The 19,147-nt window shown below is 34.4% G+C and overlaps 1 protein-coding gene across 1 annotated transcript; it reads left to right on the forward strand.

Moving 5' to 3' along the window:
* The first annotated feature begins 148 nt into the window (after nt 1-148).
* LOC106132269 (uncharacterized) lies at nt 149-16,138 on the forward strand. The gene is made up of 18 exons (XM_013331629.2): nt 149-394; nt 979-1,148; nt 1,981-2,152; nt 2,406-2,552; nt 3,081-3,151; nt 4,025-4,141; nt 4,236-4,331; nt 6,727-6,860; nt 7,342-7,544; nt 10,619-10,777; nt 11,714-11,886; nt 12,996-13,167; nt 13,406-13,552; nt 13,970-14,046; nt 14,576-14,692; nt 14,867-14,962; nt 15,311-15,444; nt 15,657-16,138. The coding sequence occupies exons 1-18, from the start codon at nt 235-237 to the stop codon at nt 15,913-15,915; spliced, it is 2,604 nt and encodes an 867-aa protein (XP_013187083.2). The 5' UTR covers nt 149-234; the 3' UTR covers nt 15,916-16,138.
* Nucleotides 16,139-19,147: the final 3,009 nt, after the last annotated feature.

A 19,147-nucleotide genomic window follows, 5' to 3' on the forward strand; every position in this document is an offset into this window, starting at 1 on the left:
GATGTTATCAGTCAAATTTTAAAACTATCTTGATGGAATTAGTGCATTACTAAGTATTTTTGAATCACTCTGTACGACCAGTTTCTATGCATTCACTGATAAATTTTATCGCAAGCATCTTATGTTAACAGCCCATTTCTAGTTCATCCAATCTTAGAGATCGTGACATTAGACTGCTCCATCAATGTTGTTATCACTGTTACAGAGTCCATACAGATACGCTATCCTTTAAAGATGCGGTTAGTTACTCTGCTATGTGTCTTCGTCTGTTCTGTTAAAATCAAAGCTAGTCCTTTGCCGAAAAAAATAATAATACAGCAATACTATGACAATCCAGCGGTCAAGAGATACCGGGAGTATGTACAGATAGACACGAGCCGGGAAGATAATTTACGTAAGTACTTATAAATTATATTTGGCTAAGTTGCATGATTGTAAACACATTAATTCCAATAGTAACAAATAACGTGAACTATAATAGAAACCAATTTCGAGTACGATTTCTAATAATTGACCAAGTGCCAAGTAGGATGGGACTGCACCTTTATGAGGATTATTTTGTGTCTCCAAAAACTAAAACTGTGTTACCTAGTCATGTTATTTAATTAATTAGGTCACTGTTCTCCTGGCGCTTGTCCCGGTTGAGCCCCCCTTGGAATGGAACCCGTGGTCCGCACATGTCCACGATCAATGACTCAGGTATTAAACCAAGGACTTCAGCGATCTCTAATCTACTTAGGACCAGGGTTGTTGATTCGCTCGCATATTCCTTTAGTGGTTTATAACGACGGTCACGGCAGCGATTGAGCGAAGATTACCAACTTACGAACTTCCGGAAACAAAACAACATATATATTATCACGTCTTTATCATTTAGTAGTATATTTATTAGGGATAGACAGAGCCAGTCTCGAAAAGACTGTCAGACCACGTTTAACTGTACATATGCCATATGTAAAATAACGCTTATTTTAATAGACTATGCTGTGGAATTCTGGCGTCGTCAAGCTCAGGAATTGGGCTTGGCTTTTACCATACATCGCCCCGCCGGGAAGCCCATTTGTGTGATCACCTGGGAGGGCGCCGACCCTTCTTTGCCCAGCATCATGCTTAACTCTCATATGGACGTTGTTCCTGCAGAGCCATTAGTGAGTGTTTTAGACTCCCTACGATAGCTAAATCATTAGATAATAATTTACTTATCTACATTAAATTTACTTTGATCGAGTCCGTTCACTGTCATACCAACACACCAAAAATTAAAAATTCTTATTGCTTTTTTATGATTTATTGTCACGATCATTTTGTTTTAGTACAAAATCACGCCTCTCTCTCGGAGAAGGCAGAGAAATCTTTCCACTTGTCACGATCCCCGCATACATTATTTATTAATTAACAAATTAATAAAAAAATACTAATTTTATTTTTAAAACGTATCTTTTTTTTTCATTTTAGATAAGCAACCTTGTATCTATGAACACATACAATTAAGATTTTTTTTAAATTTGGAGATTCCATATTGGGATAAAGCCAGGAACTCTACCAAATTATAACATATAGAACTGTTGTTAGTTTGATACAGTTTTATATGTTGTAATTTGGAACAGTTCCTGGCTTGACGTCGTTAAAAAATTATATGCGTTACAATGGTCTGAAAAGTAAAGACGCCGCAGACCGGAGAAGTGGAAAGAAAAATGTACAAAAGCGGACCTCAGGCTCAGCAAATATAAATACTTTTACTTTTAGGTGCTTACTTATAGAAAAAAACACGCTTCGGTTTTATTTATTCGTTTGAATATGGATGAATAGAATAGAATAGATTTATTTTCAAAATTGAATACATGGTATCATTTATTGATGTCACATCACTTAAATCTAATTATAACTACTACCGCTTCAAGTTCTTCTCTCTTCTCTCAAGTTTCAAATACCTACCGGTATGAATTATTGTGGCTAGTATTCAAAGAACTTTATTTATAGTCAGATTGGACATACCCCCCTTTTTCGGCGCACATGGATGAAAACGGTGACATTTATGGGCGCGGCACACAAGACGACAAGGATGTCGCTATACAGTATCTAGAAGCTATCAGAAAACTCAAAAATGATAATATCACTCTTCAGCGTACTTTGCACGTGACTTTGATGCCAGGTAAAAGAAAAATCATAAATTGAGAATAAAACAAATTGATATTGCCTTGAAAAACTTGGCAAACTTTCATACGGGTACTCTACGTACTAAGGACTGACAGGATATTCCATTTTGATTTATCGTCAGACGTTTACAGATCATCAGGTAGATTATAAGAGTCGATATAACGTGTAGGTATTAAATATTTACTTGTTAAATCAAATAAGCTTCATCAAATCAAATAAGACTATGTTATTTATTCTATGTTTGACAGACGAAGAAATTGGAGGATTCAACGGAATGCTGCCTTTTATAAACACGACTGAGTTTTCAACATTGAACGTTGGTTTTGCCCTGGACGAAGGACTGAGTACCTCCGATGGAAACTACGTAGCCACTTACCAAGACAGGAGGCCGTGGAGTAAGTGATAGAGCGAAGCCCTAGAGCGTTGGCCTGATCTGATATCCATAAAATTACCGAAAATTAGGAATCGTCGAATGCATTCATATTTAACTTTAGTACCTACCCATTTTGTGTATACGTTCAAAAGGTTGAAGTAAATGATGAAATTCAACATATTTATAGTTACTAGCTGTCCCGGCAAACGTTGTTTTGCCATATAAATAATTTTTAAGTAATTTAATGAAAATCGGTCAAGCCGTTTCGGAGGAGTACGGGAACGAACATTGTGATACGAGAATTTTGTATATAAGATAGTATGTAAATCAATTGCCAACATAAAAAAGAGAGAAAAAAATTTAAACCGACTTCAAAATACACTAAAATGCTAAAAAGTATTGAAAATTAAATTAACGCGTATTACTCTTTTGTTATACTTGGCATAGGAAGCAATTAATGACGGATATTTTTTTTGTAATTTCGTGCAATCTGATTATTTTTGTATAATATTTTCAAGTTGTTATGTCCTGAAAAAATAATTCCTTTCAGTCTTAAAGTACACCGTATACGGAGAAGGCGGACATGGAATTTTAATGCCAGAAGGAAGCGCTATGGAAAAGGTTATATAATTTCTATTTATTTATTTATTTATTGTGACAAAAACGGTTTACACCTATTTCAATTATCACACTTTACAATTTGAAACACAGGTATATCATATTAAGTTAACCATATTAAATCATATAAAAAATTTTAATAATGAAATTAAATTTGAATACACATAAATTAAAAACAACAAAAATAATATTTTAAAAATTTTGTCAATAAAAGTTTTGTCCGTCAGATCTTATATTTAATACAATAATTAAGTTAATCACTTTCGTCAGTGTCAGTGTTATTGGTATTAAACCACTGGTCACTCAAATTTTCACAATACATATATTAGTAGTGCTCGTGCAATGGTTGGCCAGTTGTCAAAATAAGGGTCAAAATCAGTGTTGGCGCTACGAAGTGCATTGAGGTGGTTTAACGGTCGAACTAGTGGCGACATCGCGCGGGATACCGTGTGCCCTTCGTCTGGGTAGAATAATTTAGGGGGTCTACTACGGCCACGCCTATCCACTGGAATCTCAAGCTCATCAGAGACGAACAATACACACAATAAGTTGTGTAATAGGAGACAATCTATCGATCCTTTCAACACCTTAAGACAGACAGTTATTTGCTGCACCATTCTACGTACTTCTAGGGAGTTGTACCCTAAATGACCAAGCAAGAACTTAGTGAAAAATGAACTCAATATTAAGTAATATCTAAACAAATTATGTTTGTACAGTATGCTTAAGTAGTTTTATTCAAAGCACCTACTTCAAATACTTACCACCGAATTGAAAGGATTTCTTTGAGCCTTTCTTAGGTAATTCTAAGTAAAGATGCCGCATTTTGAAGACAGCTGCTAGATAGGCACTTTTATAATTTTTGTTATATTCCAGGCTCAAAGCTTAATAAACGTGATTATGAAATTCCGAGATGAGCAAAGACGCATCATGTACACGAAGGAACCGCTCGATTACGGGGCATATAATTCAATAAACATCAATGTTATTAACGTAAGTAAAATAAATTAAGAAATAATAACGTTCAACCTATCTTGACACTTTAATTTTGCTACATTTTCTATAGCTAATCACATTTTTTATACAGGGTGGAAGTGTTGCAAACGTGATTCCTAAATCAATTACAATAATGGTCGATATCAGGTTGGCTCTAACAACAGATGCTGATGAACTTTTAGCTTTGGTAAGTAATTAACCATTTGTCTTATTTTTTATCAATTGTGTTGACCAAGGGATATTTCCAAATTTAATGAAGTATAGTAAACTAATTCCATTATTCAAGAAAGGTGAAAAATCAGATCCTGGTAATTATAGACCAATCTCAATTTTACCAATTTTGAGCAAGGTGTTCGAGAGAATCATGCTTAATCAAATGCAGCGTTTCTTTAAGTCTAATAAATTATTTCATAGTCAGCAATACGGCTTTACTGAGGGGAAATGTACAACAGATGCAGGTGTGGCTCTTGTCACTCATATTCTCAAGGCATGGGAAAACTTACAGGATGCCATCGGAGTGTTTTGCGATCTGACCAAAGCATTTGATTGCGTAGATCATAGAACTCTTCTGCTCAAGCTCGCTCATTACGGGTTCGATACTGCTGCCGTTGAACTAATTAAATCATATCTTAGTGATAGATTACAGACGGTAGATTTAAATAATACAAAATCGAAAGGAGCGACGGTAAAAATTGGGGTACCGCAAGGTTCCATTTTGGGACCTTTTCTCTTTCTGATATATATCAACGACCTGCCTTGCATGATTGAGAAACAGACTGGCATCGTGTTGTTTGCAGATGATACGTCACTAATTTTTAAAATGAACCGCCGTAGCGAAATCAGTGATTATGTGAATAGCACTTTAGCCGCCATTTCTAACTGGTTTACAATCAACAACTTACTGTTAAATGCAAATAAGACCCAATGCATTAAGTTTACACTTCCCAATGTGCGGCAGGCAAATGTGGATATTAGTATAAGTAGTAAAAGATTAGTGCCGTGTGGCTCCCGGCACCAATACAAAAAAGAATAGGACCACTCCATCTCTTTCCCATGGATGTCGTAAAAGGCGACTAAGGGATAGGCTTACAAACTTGGGATTCTTTTTAGGCGATGGGCTAGCAACCTGTCACTAGTTGAATCTCAATTCTATCGTTAAGCCAAATAGCTGAACGTGGCCATTCAGTCTTTTCAAGACTGTTGGCTCTGTCTACCCCGCAAGGGATATAGACGTGACCATATGTATGTATGTATGTAGTAAAAGATTAGATTTTGTTGATAATACTACTTTCTTAGCAATAACATTAGATTCAAATTTGAAATGGCATGCTCACATTTTAAAACTTTCTAAAAGGCTTAGTTCTGCAGCATACGCTATTCGTCGTATTAGGCATTTGACGGATGTGGCAACTGCTAAGCTAGTATATTTTAGTTATTTTCATAGTTTAATGTCATATGGTCTACTGCTTTGGGGATCAGCAGCAGACATACAAACTATTTTCATTTTACAAAAAAGGGCAATTCGATATATCTACGGTCTTAAACAAAGAGATTCCCTTAGAGATTTTTTCAAAAACCTAAATATTTTAACTTTGCCCTCCCAATACATATTCGATAACATCATGCATGTTAGGAAAAACTTAGACTCTTTCAAAAAAGGAGGTGAATGTACTAGTAGATCACTGCGGAACAATTACAAGTTGTCGATCCCAGCACATCGGCTGGCTAAGGTAGGGAAATCATTTCTGATTAATGGTATAAGATTTTATAATAAATTACCAAAAAGTGTTCTTGAAATGAATGATAGAAAATTCAAAAAGTATATTAAAGTTGAGCTTTGTAGGAAAGCCTATTACAGCACGGATGATTATATTAATGATAAACATGTGTGGCCCGAGCTGGACATAATGGCCTCTTAAATGCTTGTGTATTTTTGACATGATCTTGACATAATTTGTACAGTATGTACATATTTTATTTGATATTTATTTTATTTAACGAAATATTCGTATTGACATAATCAGTTCTACATTCATACATGTTTTTTAATGTAGACAATGTGCATTCGTCCACGATTTAAATTTAAGAGATCTATATTTGTAAATTGACGTCCTATGAAAATGCTGCAGTGTAGTTTGTTCCGCCGCTTCTTCTACACATGCGCTTTGGAAGCGGTAGTAGTTATAATTAGATTTAAGTTATGTGACTTCAATAAGTGATACCTTGTATCCAATTTTGAAAATAAATCTATTCTATTCTAATTGGCATACAAAACACTTACTTACGGTGCTGGGCGCAAAAGTTAAAAATAAAAAGACAAACATACATATAGGTAGTCACGTCTATATCTCTTGCATAGTTTGACAGAGCCAACAGTCTCGAAAAAACTAATAGGCCATATTCAGCTGATTTTATTTGGGAAAGACGATTACAAAGTTTCCAAGGGAACAGGACAGACCGGAAAAATCTGGATTTTGTGCGAACGAAGATATGGACAGTGGACTTCTATTAACGTGAATGCTAATGCTATTTATTAGGACATAGGTAGATGAACAATGTTCGACGGTTTTTTTGTGTTACAGACAGAAGCCTGGCGTATGGAGAGTGGAAATAGAACGGAATTGGAGTTTGTGCGTCATGTGACTAAGTCGGCAGCGACGAAAGTCGGCGACGACAATGTGTTTTGGAAGGCGTTTAGAGAAGCTATTACTGATATGTGAGCATCGATATTAAATTCGTTCCTCGCATTTAATTTCGAATCCCGATGAATGTTCCAATTTTAGGCTTGTAACACCTCAAAGCTCATCTTTGCGATAAGACTGTATCAGTACCTAATAAAAAAATTGATATTTATGTTTCGATTAGATTAGAAATATTATCCAGCTTTCCACTACCAAATTTTTGTTATTATTATTATTATTTTTTAAGATAAATTAAATTTTCAAATGCAAATCTAAGTAATGGTGCCGTGTGGTTCCCGGCACCAATACAAAAAAGAATAGGACCGTTCCCATGGATGTCGTAAAAGGCGACTAAGGGATAGGCTTATAAAATTGGGATCCTTTTTAAGGCGATGGGCTAGCAACCTATCACTATTTGGATCTCAATTCCATCATTAAGCCGAGCAGTAATTTTTGATTTCCATACGAGAAGAACTCAGTTACAGGAATATGTATTGTATACTTTCTTGTTTCCAGGGGTAGCACGGTGACGCCGCTCGTCTGCCCGGCGGCCACCGACATGATCCCGTTACGCGACCGCGGGATACCTTGTATTGGATTTTCTCCAAAGATTCACACGACATCCAGGATCCACACGACTAACGAATACCTGAATGTAGACACGTTCCTCCATGGAATTGATGTTTATGTTGCGATTTTAAATAAGTTGGGAAATGTGTAATCATTAAAGCCATTTATTGAAGTTTTTTTTTTATTGAGTGACCTAAATCAAAGAGCTTGCATAAAAAGAATGTGGATGAAGCAAATGAAAGCTGTGGCAAGAGGAAAGATTTAATTTAGCTCTTGAAAATATTGATTGAAGTTCTGGATTTTTTACTATATTGTTAGTTAGATATTGTATCGAGCTGACTGGTCTTATTATTTGCAGTCTGTAGGTATTGTAACATTTGTAATTCTCACATGCGTTGATGTATTTCGAGATCATTGAAGAAAATTGCTGAAAATAACAAGGAATATGCTTTGATGAGAGAGTGGCTTCGATTTTAACCATGTTCAAATAAACATAAGCTCTTCAAAATTACATCTGACAAATGCACGACTATATCCGTTTAGCAATTCATATTAGCAAACAATAAGCAAGCTCTTCAAAGGTATTTTGTCTCATAATAATAAATTAGTATATACTACAAGGTACTTACCTACATACCACTCGTATCGAAATAGTATGAACTGCGCTAGTGATAACAAATTCAATTATTATTCATACTTGCCCATTTTAGGGTACCGTATTCAACTAAGTACATACGTTATATCTTAATGTTCGACGGTTGTCAGTCTTGACATCAGCCTGGAAATCTAAATGATATAAGACTATTTTGGATTTATATGCTTGTGATATTAGTTTGGTCAACCGCAATATTATTATATATATTTTATAGTTACCTGCGATGGTGAAGTGGCTTGATAAAATAAACGATAAATGTACTCTATTACGCGGCTTAGGTTTAGGATGACAAGTTATAGGCGTCAACTTGTACAATGTAGTCTGAAAATAAAAAAAAAATGTAAAGGCTGAAATAACAAATAAAACATTGCGTAGTTTCTATCCAGAATATAAAAGCTTGTTTCATAATTGTCGACCATAACGGAAGCAGACATGCGCGCCGCCGCCGACACGCACATTGCAATTTTTTTCATATGACGACATATTATGTAGTTATAAAACGGAAATATACCCTGTATTTTCTGACTTTAATAAAAAAGATGTAAAAATATTCTTCAAATTAAATTATATTCAAATTTTCCGCCACATTTGGCAGATAATTTTCGATCAATTTGTGATATAAATATGGGCAGTAAAATTAACGTGCACTATTTAAACAGGTGCTATAAAACCGATATAGATACCTAGAGGTTGTAAATACACCTTCGTTCTGCATATAAAATATGATATAGTTGTAAAGTTAAATAAGATATCTAAAGTAGGTATAATTGCCAATATAAAGTCTTAATAAAATCATAGTAGGTAAGAACAATGTTCGCCGCAGATCAATCAGGTATTGTAAAGATATAACACGTTTATGGACGAATATAAATATAATAAATTAATTTTAGTGAAACGGATATCGATATCGCACAGATTGAGTTGGTTCTGAAAGAAAGATATGTGAAACATACTTATTTTTTTACAAAATTATCTTTCTTTTCTTTTTGTTCATATCTTTACATTGTTCTGAAAAAAAGGTCAGATAAAGAGTACCTAGTGGTATCGAAAAGCCTATATGATAATATGAATGTAGGTAGATGAAACATATCAAGTATGCAGGAATTTGAAAGAGGAGTAATATAAATGTGCCGTGTGGTTCCCGGCACCAATACTAAAAAGAATAGGACCACTCCATCTCTTTCCCATTGATGTCATAAAAGGCGACTAAGGGATAGGCCTACAAACTTGGGATTCTTTTTTAGGCGATGGGCCAGCAACCTGTCACTAGTTGAATCTCAATTCTATCGTTAAGCCAAATAGCTGAACGTGGCCATTCAGTCTTTTCAAGACTGTTGGCTCTGTCTACCCCGCAAGGGATATAGACGTGACCATATGTATGTATGTATGTATGTAGTAATATAACTTACCTATATGGTTATCCTATAACTGTAGAGATAACCTTGTAGTGTGGTGTAGTAAGTGTCGAGCCACGCGTATAGGGTTTCGTAGTTGCGAATGCTAACTTTGAGTTCGTTCTCACAAATATCTAAACACGAGTCCATAGAGGTACGAGTATGTCATGCGCCGCGAACGTAAACACGCTGCTATATTGTTTAACTTGCTTTAATTTTGTTTTTCTTGTAACTTAATGTTCTTTGTTAATTTTATTTTTATGTAGGTACTTGTTTTACGTAACTACGAACTGTTAACTAATTTTTTATCCAATTTGTATGAAGTTTAACTTTTCCGAGTACATTACAAAATATAAGTTTTTACTTTAAAAAAATACCCATACCAAATAAAAAGTAAAACCGCGGACAGACAGTCATGGCGAAGCTTAAACATTACCGCTATGGAGCTATGAAGCTATTTTTGTTCTCAACCCAGCATAGTGTATTACTGGTTTTCCATTCTTGTAATGAAAATTTTACAATCCCGGGATGGTAAATAGCCTGTAAGCGAGTTATCTAACATTTGGGGAATAAATTACAACCGATAAATTAAAAATCTGGCAAGTGGCCTAACGACTAACTGTGATCAAATTGTTCAAAATTGATAGATTTAACATCCCCCAATCCTAAAATTGTAGACGTAATTTGTCTGTATATATGAGATAACAGATTCTCACAACACAAGCAGCAGGCAAGAGCATGTATGGTAAGTGTATAATATAGATAAAAAATTATATCTTTTTAGTAATAGGTGGGTACTACTAGGTATATCTATATAATAAAATCGTTAACGAGCTCTCGTACATGGAGTATTTTTTCGAAAAAATTTGTGTTTTTAAGAGTAGCATTATTTAAATGTTTCGGAGGCCGAAACAACAGTAATCTTATATGACCTTATCAAAAATGTATATCTCGTTAGATACCAATGCTTTTGAGATGTGATATTGACATACTTATCTATAAACAGTTGATTATAGAAAAACTAAATACTACATTAACAAAAAATCACAAAATTGTGTTCAGCATAAACAACTTTTTTGTTATTAGTGAATGATCGTGCAAATGATACTACAGCTTTTCGTATCCAAATTCTCAGACATATGTATAAATAGGCAGGTGTTTTGATAAAAATGAATATTGGTGTATGAGAGTGTCAATATGATGTACGGTTTGCTTTTCATGTGTGTGTGTGTGTTGGGTGGAGTTCACGCTGCTGAAGACTACTCCAATAATGAATCAGTACAACTTTTAAGACAATATGTTCAGATTAACACAACCACGGGAAGAGATCTCAGTAAGTTTAACATTAATTATTCTCTTAGGGCGCGTTTACATTGCCGGTTTGTGTTGGGCCTGATCTTCTGAATTTATTTTCATTAGTAAGATGATATGTCTTTTTGTGGGTTGGTTCAGTGCAAGTAACTGAATAAGCCTGCACCGATTGTCCTAAAGAAGGCGACTGAAATAGAGCATCGATGGTCGATTGGTAAAGGTATCAGACTCAAAAATCAATGCTTACTGGTAAAAGATACATACCTACATAAAAGCACGCCTTTTTGTCGGAGGGGTAGGCAGAGACTACATAGGGGTTTTCCCTATCACAAAATCAGCACTTTCATTTGGGCAGGTATAAGCATGATTCAAGCTGGGTAAGGTTCACCAAAAGGCCCTGAGGTCATTCGGAAATCGCTTTGTGTTGACCTAATTTGCTCACATCTTGGTCACCAAGCCAGAAAATAACAATAATCCTGACGAGGTGTTTAATTTTTATTGTAAACAATTTACCTACCTATATGCCTTTAGAATTTTTATTCTTCAGATTTTAATGAAAATTATCAAAATTGGGGAATTGAGGTCTCAAAAATTTTTACATATATGTTAATATATAATATATGAAACCAACAATAATTTGTTTAGTTATTGCTTAATATACTTGAAGTTACTATATTATATTAGAAAAATTAATGAAATACATTTGTTATTTTTCAATTAGAAAACAGATACTTACTGTATTGTAGTTGGTATACGGAATTCCTTTGAGATTTATACGGTAGAACTACAACCAAACATTTGCGGAAGAATTTGTTAAATTTGATACAAAACTAGTTTTATTTGTTTAATGTAAGTAAACCTTCTACTAACAAGGCACAATATATTTATTCTATAACTTAGTCTCTTTTATTTATTGGGAAGGATAGTAATACTTATTCACGTTATAAAATTCTTGTAGGCCCAGCTGTGCAGTTTTGGAGATCGCTAGCGGAAAAAGAAGGAGTACCTATCAGTGAATATGAGTATGAAGAAGGCTATCCAGTACTCGTGCTCAAGTGGGAGGGCTCTGACCCATCCCTCAACGCTATTATGCTTAACTCTCACATGGACGTGGTGCCGGCTGATGAGAGCGTATGTTTTTTTATATTAGTAAAAACCTAACCGAAAAAGTAAAGTATTGCTGTGTGCTACGACCCTAAATTAGACCGATTTTTGTGTCTACGATAGATTAATTTTATTTTAGTTGTTTAAAAAATATTAGCGACATATTCACTTACTCAGACGGAAATCGAACTGAGGAAAACCAAGGCGAAGGTCAGGTTTTTAAAATAAACAATGACAATGGATAGATGTTTGAAAGATATAGTATTGTTATAAAAAGTGAAGGATATAGTACTGTTTTAAAAAGATTGGGCGAACACCTGTTAACACATACAAACAGAAATTATGTTGCTATAAATAAATTTACATTCTGTAAATTTTGACTAATATTTTCAGACAAAGCCTGACGAGGTATACATTTTTCAGCTCTTTAATTATAAGTATTTTATGCAAAGCTGAATACTGAATATTAATAAGTTTTTTGAGATAAAAATAATCCCGATCAAGCAAACAATAATTCTTGTAAAAAAATACAAGTAAATAAAGGAACAAATCTTTATGATTATTCTGACTTCTATTATTAATAATCACAGTGGTACGATGTAATTATTATTTCAATCAGTAATACAGTTGTTTCAATCACTGATAATATTTGTAGGAGCAATTTAATTATACATACCTACATACATAAAATCACGCCTATATCCCGGAGGTGTAGGCAGAGACTACCTCTTTCCACTTGCCACGATCTCTGCATACTTCCTTCGCTTCATCCACATTCATAACTCTCACTTCATTTTAATTATAATAATAAGTTATATGAATATAACTAATTATAAATAATTAATTATATCAAACTACGTTGGACAGCAACCTCACATCTACCTTGAATCAAAGTGTTTATTTTGTTCATAACGTAAGTGTATCTAACAATGAAAGAAAAAAAATTATCAAAAAAATATCACTTACAAGTATTTTTCCAATTAACAAATTGCGAAGTTGAAAATTTTATTATTATTTTTTTAAATAAGGAAGTCCATAATTTAACGTGGACTGGGCTGCAGTATAGCTAGTGTTAAATTGATCAAACGTAACACAACTTACCTCTTTGCTAAATATACATATAAGTATTATTCTAGGATGGTTGGAGCTACCCGCCATTTGACGCAGAAATAACTTCAGATGGGGATATCTATGGGCGCGGCACTCAAGACATGAAGTCTATTTCTATACAGTACTTCGAGGCCCTTCGACGTATAAAAGCGAATAACGTTACTCTTCTCAGGACGGTCTACATGACTCTTATGCCAGGTAGATATTAATGGAGACATATCCTCAAAGCTATAGTTTACCTGTTATCTAGAGAATATTTAAAATACCTTTAAAATTTTATTCCTTAAGTGAAATTCCAGCTTTATTGAAATAGAAAAACTATTTTAGAGAGCGTTGCTGTGTCATTGCTCTAGTCAAGCTGTGTGGCTCCTAGCAGAATTGATATGACCACAAAATCTCTTGTTGGTGATGATGTTTTTGTTAATGTTTTTATTAGATGAGGAAGTCGGCGGTGAGTCTGGTATGATACCGTTTCTGAAGACCGCAGAATTCGCTGCTTTGAATGTGGGAATCGAGTTCGACGAGGGCACTCCATATCCTGTTCCGTTTATTCCCGTTTTCTATCAAGATAAATCTGTGTGGCGTGAGTATTTAATTCAACTCCTTTTTTTAAATAGTGTCATTACTTTTACTCTCTGTCTTACACAGTGTCGTGAAAATATGAACAAAATAGTGACTAATTATTAAAATTTATTGTACTTAATCAAAACCAGGTTTGTACTTATTTAGGTTTAATTTAAAAGACTGTTTATCACGAATAGATTTACCTACTCAAAAAAAAATATGAAAAGATTATTAAACAAAAGTACTTTATAGGTAAATACTAAAAAAAGTAATTTAATTGTATTATTTAACATGAATTCTGTTTTAAGGCATGTTAAGTTCAACTCATCATACCTTTATAATCCCATTCAAAGTTATTTAATGTTATTTAAACTTATTTTAAAAATAAACTAAAAAAACATGCATAAATCCCTGACTCCAGAACATTTTGTCGTAGAAATTCAAGTGGATTGTCACGGCGTAGCCGCTCACGGCTCCACGTTCCCCCCGACCAACTCTACCGCTACGGGAAAGGTAAGCTATTTGGAAACTACGATTTGCAAATTTTTATATAAGTAATGATAGTAAGTACTGATAGTATTTTATGACATTCCTCTCTCTTTCTCTTCCTCTATGTCATAAAAATTTCTATTTCTATTTCCCGATTGTATTCTCGGTTGGTGGCTATAAATTTCGCAGTCACTAAAGATAGAGATAGCATGGCAGTACTTTTTAATAGTAAGATAGTTGATGCCAGCACTTGTAATTGGTTTTTTATCACATTAAACTTCTAAATTGGATTTGAATTCTACAAAGTGCACACTTGGCTTATAGAGTTAAGCTATTTTTTATATTAGTATTATTTTCTAGATAATATCAGTTTACAAAATTACACAAACATTAACTTAGCCACGACAGCGCAAAAACATGCATTCATGTTAGATAAAGCATTAAAATTGTAATACGTACGTACATACGTTAGTATGTTTGTTTAGCAAATAAGTTTTCGTCTCATAGGTTTCTAATTATGTATTGATTGATTTATACATATATATTCTTACAGTGCCGTAATGTGATGGACGTTCTGCTAAACTACAGAGAAGAACAGTACGAGATATCGAAAACGGCTACAGTTTTCGACGCAGGAGTTTACACTTCCATAAACCTTAATAAATTAAACGTAAGAATTATAATTTTCAATCTTTAATTTCATTTTCATTTATCTATGGGGGTTGAAATATAAATTCGACAGAATTATTTATATGTTTCCTCCGTCAAGGCTTTGTTGTCGTTGTTATCGCGTGAACAATATTCAAGGATCCAAGAATCTTGATATGAAATTTTTTTTCACCAGGGTGGCACCGCAAACAATATAATACCCAGTCATGTGAGCCTGACTTTCGACATCAGACTGGGTACGAGAGTCGTCGAAAAAGATTTTCAACAAAAGGTATTCCTAGGTTTCTACTCTAAAATATAATAATCCGATGATATAATACCATGCGAAAATCTGTTAAATTTATTTATTTATTAAGGAATTAACAGCACTTAAAACATTACAATATGATAATAGGAGATTCTTGTTCCATAGATTTAACTCTAAACTGCTTAGGAAAGTAGACAAGTAAAAATTAAGGTAACAATCATATCTTCAGCCTTTATAACTATGCTACCTCGAAGATGCTACCTATTAACGATAGGAGATAAAGCGGTCCTATTTAACCCTAAATAGCTCTACCACAAATTATGATACAGCTAGGGTATTAAAAGTTAAGTTGTTAATCGCATCTCCTTACAGCTTGAAGCCTGGATATCCGAAGCTGGTGACAACGTGACCCTGACTTACATTTCAAAGAACAAGCAATCGCCAGCCACACAAATAGGCTTAAAAAACCCTTACTGGAATGCGATCACAGCTGCAGCCCTTTCTCTGTAAGTATATTTCATTAAAGTGTTACGGTTCACTTGCAAAGGTGTTTTAACTTTTCACGTGGAGCTAAGTACGTCTTCTAGTCGATGTTTCGTCTTTTTCCTGCTTAAATTCGAAAGCAATAACTCGCAACCAAACTCGTATAACTAGTTCGCCAAGGTTAGAGCAAATATATTGTCCGATAAGAATAACACAATCAAACGCATATTTTCAGGAAAATCATCATTCTGCCCATAGTGCCGCCAGGTTCCACCGACGCGCGTCACGTCCGCTCGGCCGGCGTACCAGCCTTCGGCTTCTCTCCCATGCCCAATACCCCACTGTTGCTGCACTCAGTGGATGAACACCTTAACGCGAAGACTTTCCTCAAGGGCATCGATATTTACGAGAAATTCATAACCAACCTCGCGAGCATCCCAGAGACTTTGACGAAGGCAGACCCAAGCGCCTATCTTTATAGTACTGTTGAGTGAAACTGCACCTTATTTCACATTCTTTAACCGCAAAATGTTTTGCAGCTAACATGAAGGCTCGGCTGAAGTTGTGTTAATTTATGACTGTTTTAGAGAATTAAGGAAAAGTACCAGTTTTAAAGCAGTCAAACATATTTAAAAGACAACATCTATTTATTTTTTGTCCGGTATTATTATTTATTAGATTTTTTTAAAATTACATAATAAATGAAAGCAAACCTGATTAATGACTCTAATTTTATTGTTATAAAAACTATGTATTAGTGTTTTAAGTCGTAAATATGTACCTACATCTAAAATTCGAAAAAAAGTTAAGATCTTCAAAACAAGGGGAGAAAATAAATTTTTTTTACAATACTGTGAGCTTTGACACAATAAAATACTAAACGGTTTACGCTGCAAATCCTGATCACTCCAGAATTCATTTGTTCGTTAAAAGCGTGACGAGAGTAATCGAGCGCGAGCGAGCAATGTCCTTCAAATAACGAAAGGACAGATGGGGGCTTATTCTTTTGCAACATTTACTTTATGGTTTTTGCCTGTAGGAATTGGAATACGCGCATAAATACATATCGTCTAAATCCCTTGCAGGAAAGACAAAGTTTTGAAAACACTGAAAGGCCACTTTCAGCTGGAATATGGTCTTATACTATTCCGATATTTCACGGTAGCGATACCACTCAACTCTTATACGAATATGTGGTAATAGACGACAGTACCATTTGAACTACTAATAAAATGTTTGACTACTTATAAGACTTACGACTAATGTTGTTTATAATTTTTATTTTACACAAAATAACTCAATTTTTTCTCAACATACATTATCAACATCCTCCTGGCATCAGTTCCGGCTACGTCCTCACTTCTGGAGATGTGGCTTAACCATACTTTATAACAGAAATAAATACTTAGATAATTTTCCGATATGAAGTGTCAGTTTATAATCTCCATATTTGTGCCTATTCAAACAGAGGATGCGGCTGAGGCTTGCGAAAAAGTCCTTTTAAAAATGTTGCGGCACGTTCGCGAGAAGGCACCCATTACGGCAAAGTGGCCACTGTTGATTTAAAGATTTCCACGCAAACGTGAGACAACATTTTTCTTTAAGTGGCGATTTCGTTTGGGAAACGATAACTTAATGACCCTCATTATATGAATTTAGGGGTGGCTGTTATTTATGCAGGAATGTAAAACATTTCTGCGTAAAATTATCCCCAACTTATATTATAAATGCGAAAGTATATATATTTCTTTGTTTGTTGTCACTTCACGCGTTTAATAGAACCAGACTTCTAGAAATTTTGCGTATGCAATAGGTACCTTTATATCTGGAGAAGGGCATATAAAACTTTTGATACCGGTTAAAACTATAGTTTTCGTGGGATTTGCAAAAAAAAACTGTATTTTTTGAAGAAATTTTCTATCCACAGTAATGTCCTAGCTACAATATCAAGTAACGAATCATTCGATCATCAGGCGACTGTATCGACTTTTACCGCTATTGAATTTCGGTGAAAATTTGTTAATATTCATCTTAGCAAATATGGCACCAGATAGCCGCGGGTGGTGCAGGCGCTAATTGAAATAAATTGTCATGGCGGCTGTCGGCGCACATAAATCAGAGCGCCGGCGGCGGCAGCTAAGTGCCCGATCCCAGCGCTCGCACTTTCTAACGATTAGACATGGCAAAGTGATTGCTAGTATGGTAGGTATTCATTGACCAGGTGTACAAACATTGTATAGTGTAGAAAATGCCAATTTAAATTATATTTACGTCTGTTTTTATTCTACTGAATACATGGTAGTACTCAAAATAAATATTAACAGACATACATAATTTTATCATCAATCTTATAACCTTAACTCTTGCCATGCTAAAACAAACATAAGAGTTTACTATGTAAGAATGTAAGAGACTAATATCTCGTGAATGCATGGGTTCGAAGAGAATAGGATAAGAAGCCAAAGCACATCGTACAATTTAGTTAATGGATTGATTATTTTTCTTAAAGGGCGTTTTGCTGGTTCCAGCATCCATTTTACCTATAGCAAAATTGTATGTCAGTTTTAGTCATTAATAATTGTCAATCATATAGTCACGTCTTTATCCTTTGCGGGGTAGACAGAGTCAACAGTCTTAAAGAGATTGATAGGCCACGTTCAGCTGTTTTTGTGTATGATTGAAAATAAAGGGATTAATAATCAAAATGGGAAGAAAATTACGAAAAATCCTATTAGCATTCGCATAATCAAGAGCATTTGACATAAGCATAAGTAACTTAAATCGCAGTCTTCTCTGGAAGTTGTTAAGGCTATGTTTGAGGATGACGCTCTAAGAGACACGGAGAGACGAATTAATTCAGTCGAATGCGGTGAACGCGGCGCGTTTTTATTCGTAGTGCTCATTTGTCACCAGTGCAGGTGTACATCATCACACCACTAAAAGCAGACGCGAAGTTGTGAACATATCGTAATGATATGGATGTGGTAAATTCTGGATTCAGATCAGGGTTTTAAGCAATTATAATACTCTTTTTGCACACATATGCAGATGTTTTCTCAAAGACTTTTAGTCTATTTAAGAGTTAAACTTAAATACTATTGTGACTAAACGGTTAAAATGAGAATTAAACTTTCAATTTAGGCTTTATAATGATAAAAGAAAAGACTCGATGGTTATCTTTAGCAAAATTTTTACGTGATGAAATTGGGATCAAAACATCATAGCTCGTCTTAAAAATAAGCTCATATTGAATATCATATACTTAATTATTTTATGCATTCTTAATCTAATATGAAGATTCAAACCTCTGCTGATGCTTTTGTTGCGTAATGCCGACGTTCAGTGTGGTGTCGAATGAGATGTCGTTACGGGTCGCGGTGTAGCCCTCGCGCTAATTTACCCTTTACAACCAGGTGAGAGGCTGATTTATCATAGCGTAGTTCACCCCTTGGATGGGTAGTCATTATTTAATTCTCTACATGATAAATTTAAATGTACATTAGTATTGTATTACAATATTGATGGATATTTTTGTAAACTTCTCGATCGTATGGAAACGAAAACTCTTTAGATAAGTATTTTGTTAATTCTTAGTCTCAATCGTTTTATTAATTATTGTATTACAGTATATAAACATAATAATTATAATAGCTTGATATGATATATATAACTGTGTATATCTATAATTACCACAATGTAAAATGTTCGTTATATTGAACTTCTCAT

This window comes from Amyelois transitella, chromosome 14, assembly GCF_032362555.1.
Source record: "Amyelois transitella isolate CPQ chromosome 14, ilAmyTran1.1, whole genome shotgun sequence".
In the NCBI taxonomy this organism is placed as follows: Eukaryota; Metazoa; Arthropoda; class Insecta; order Lepidoptera; family Pyralidae; genus Amyelois; species Amyelois transitella.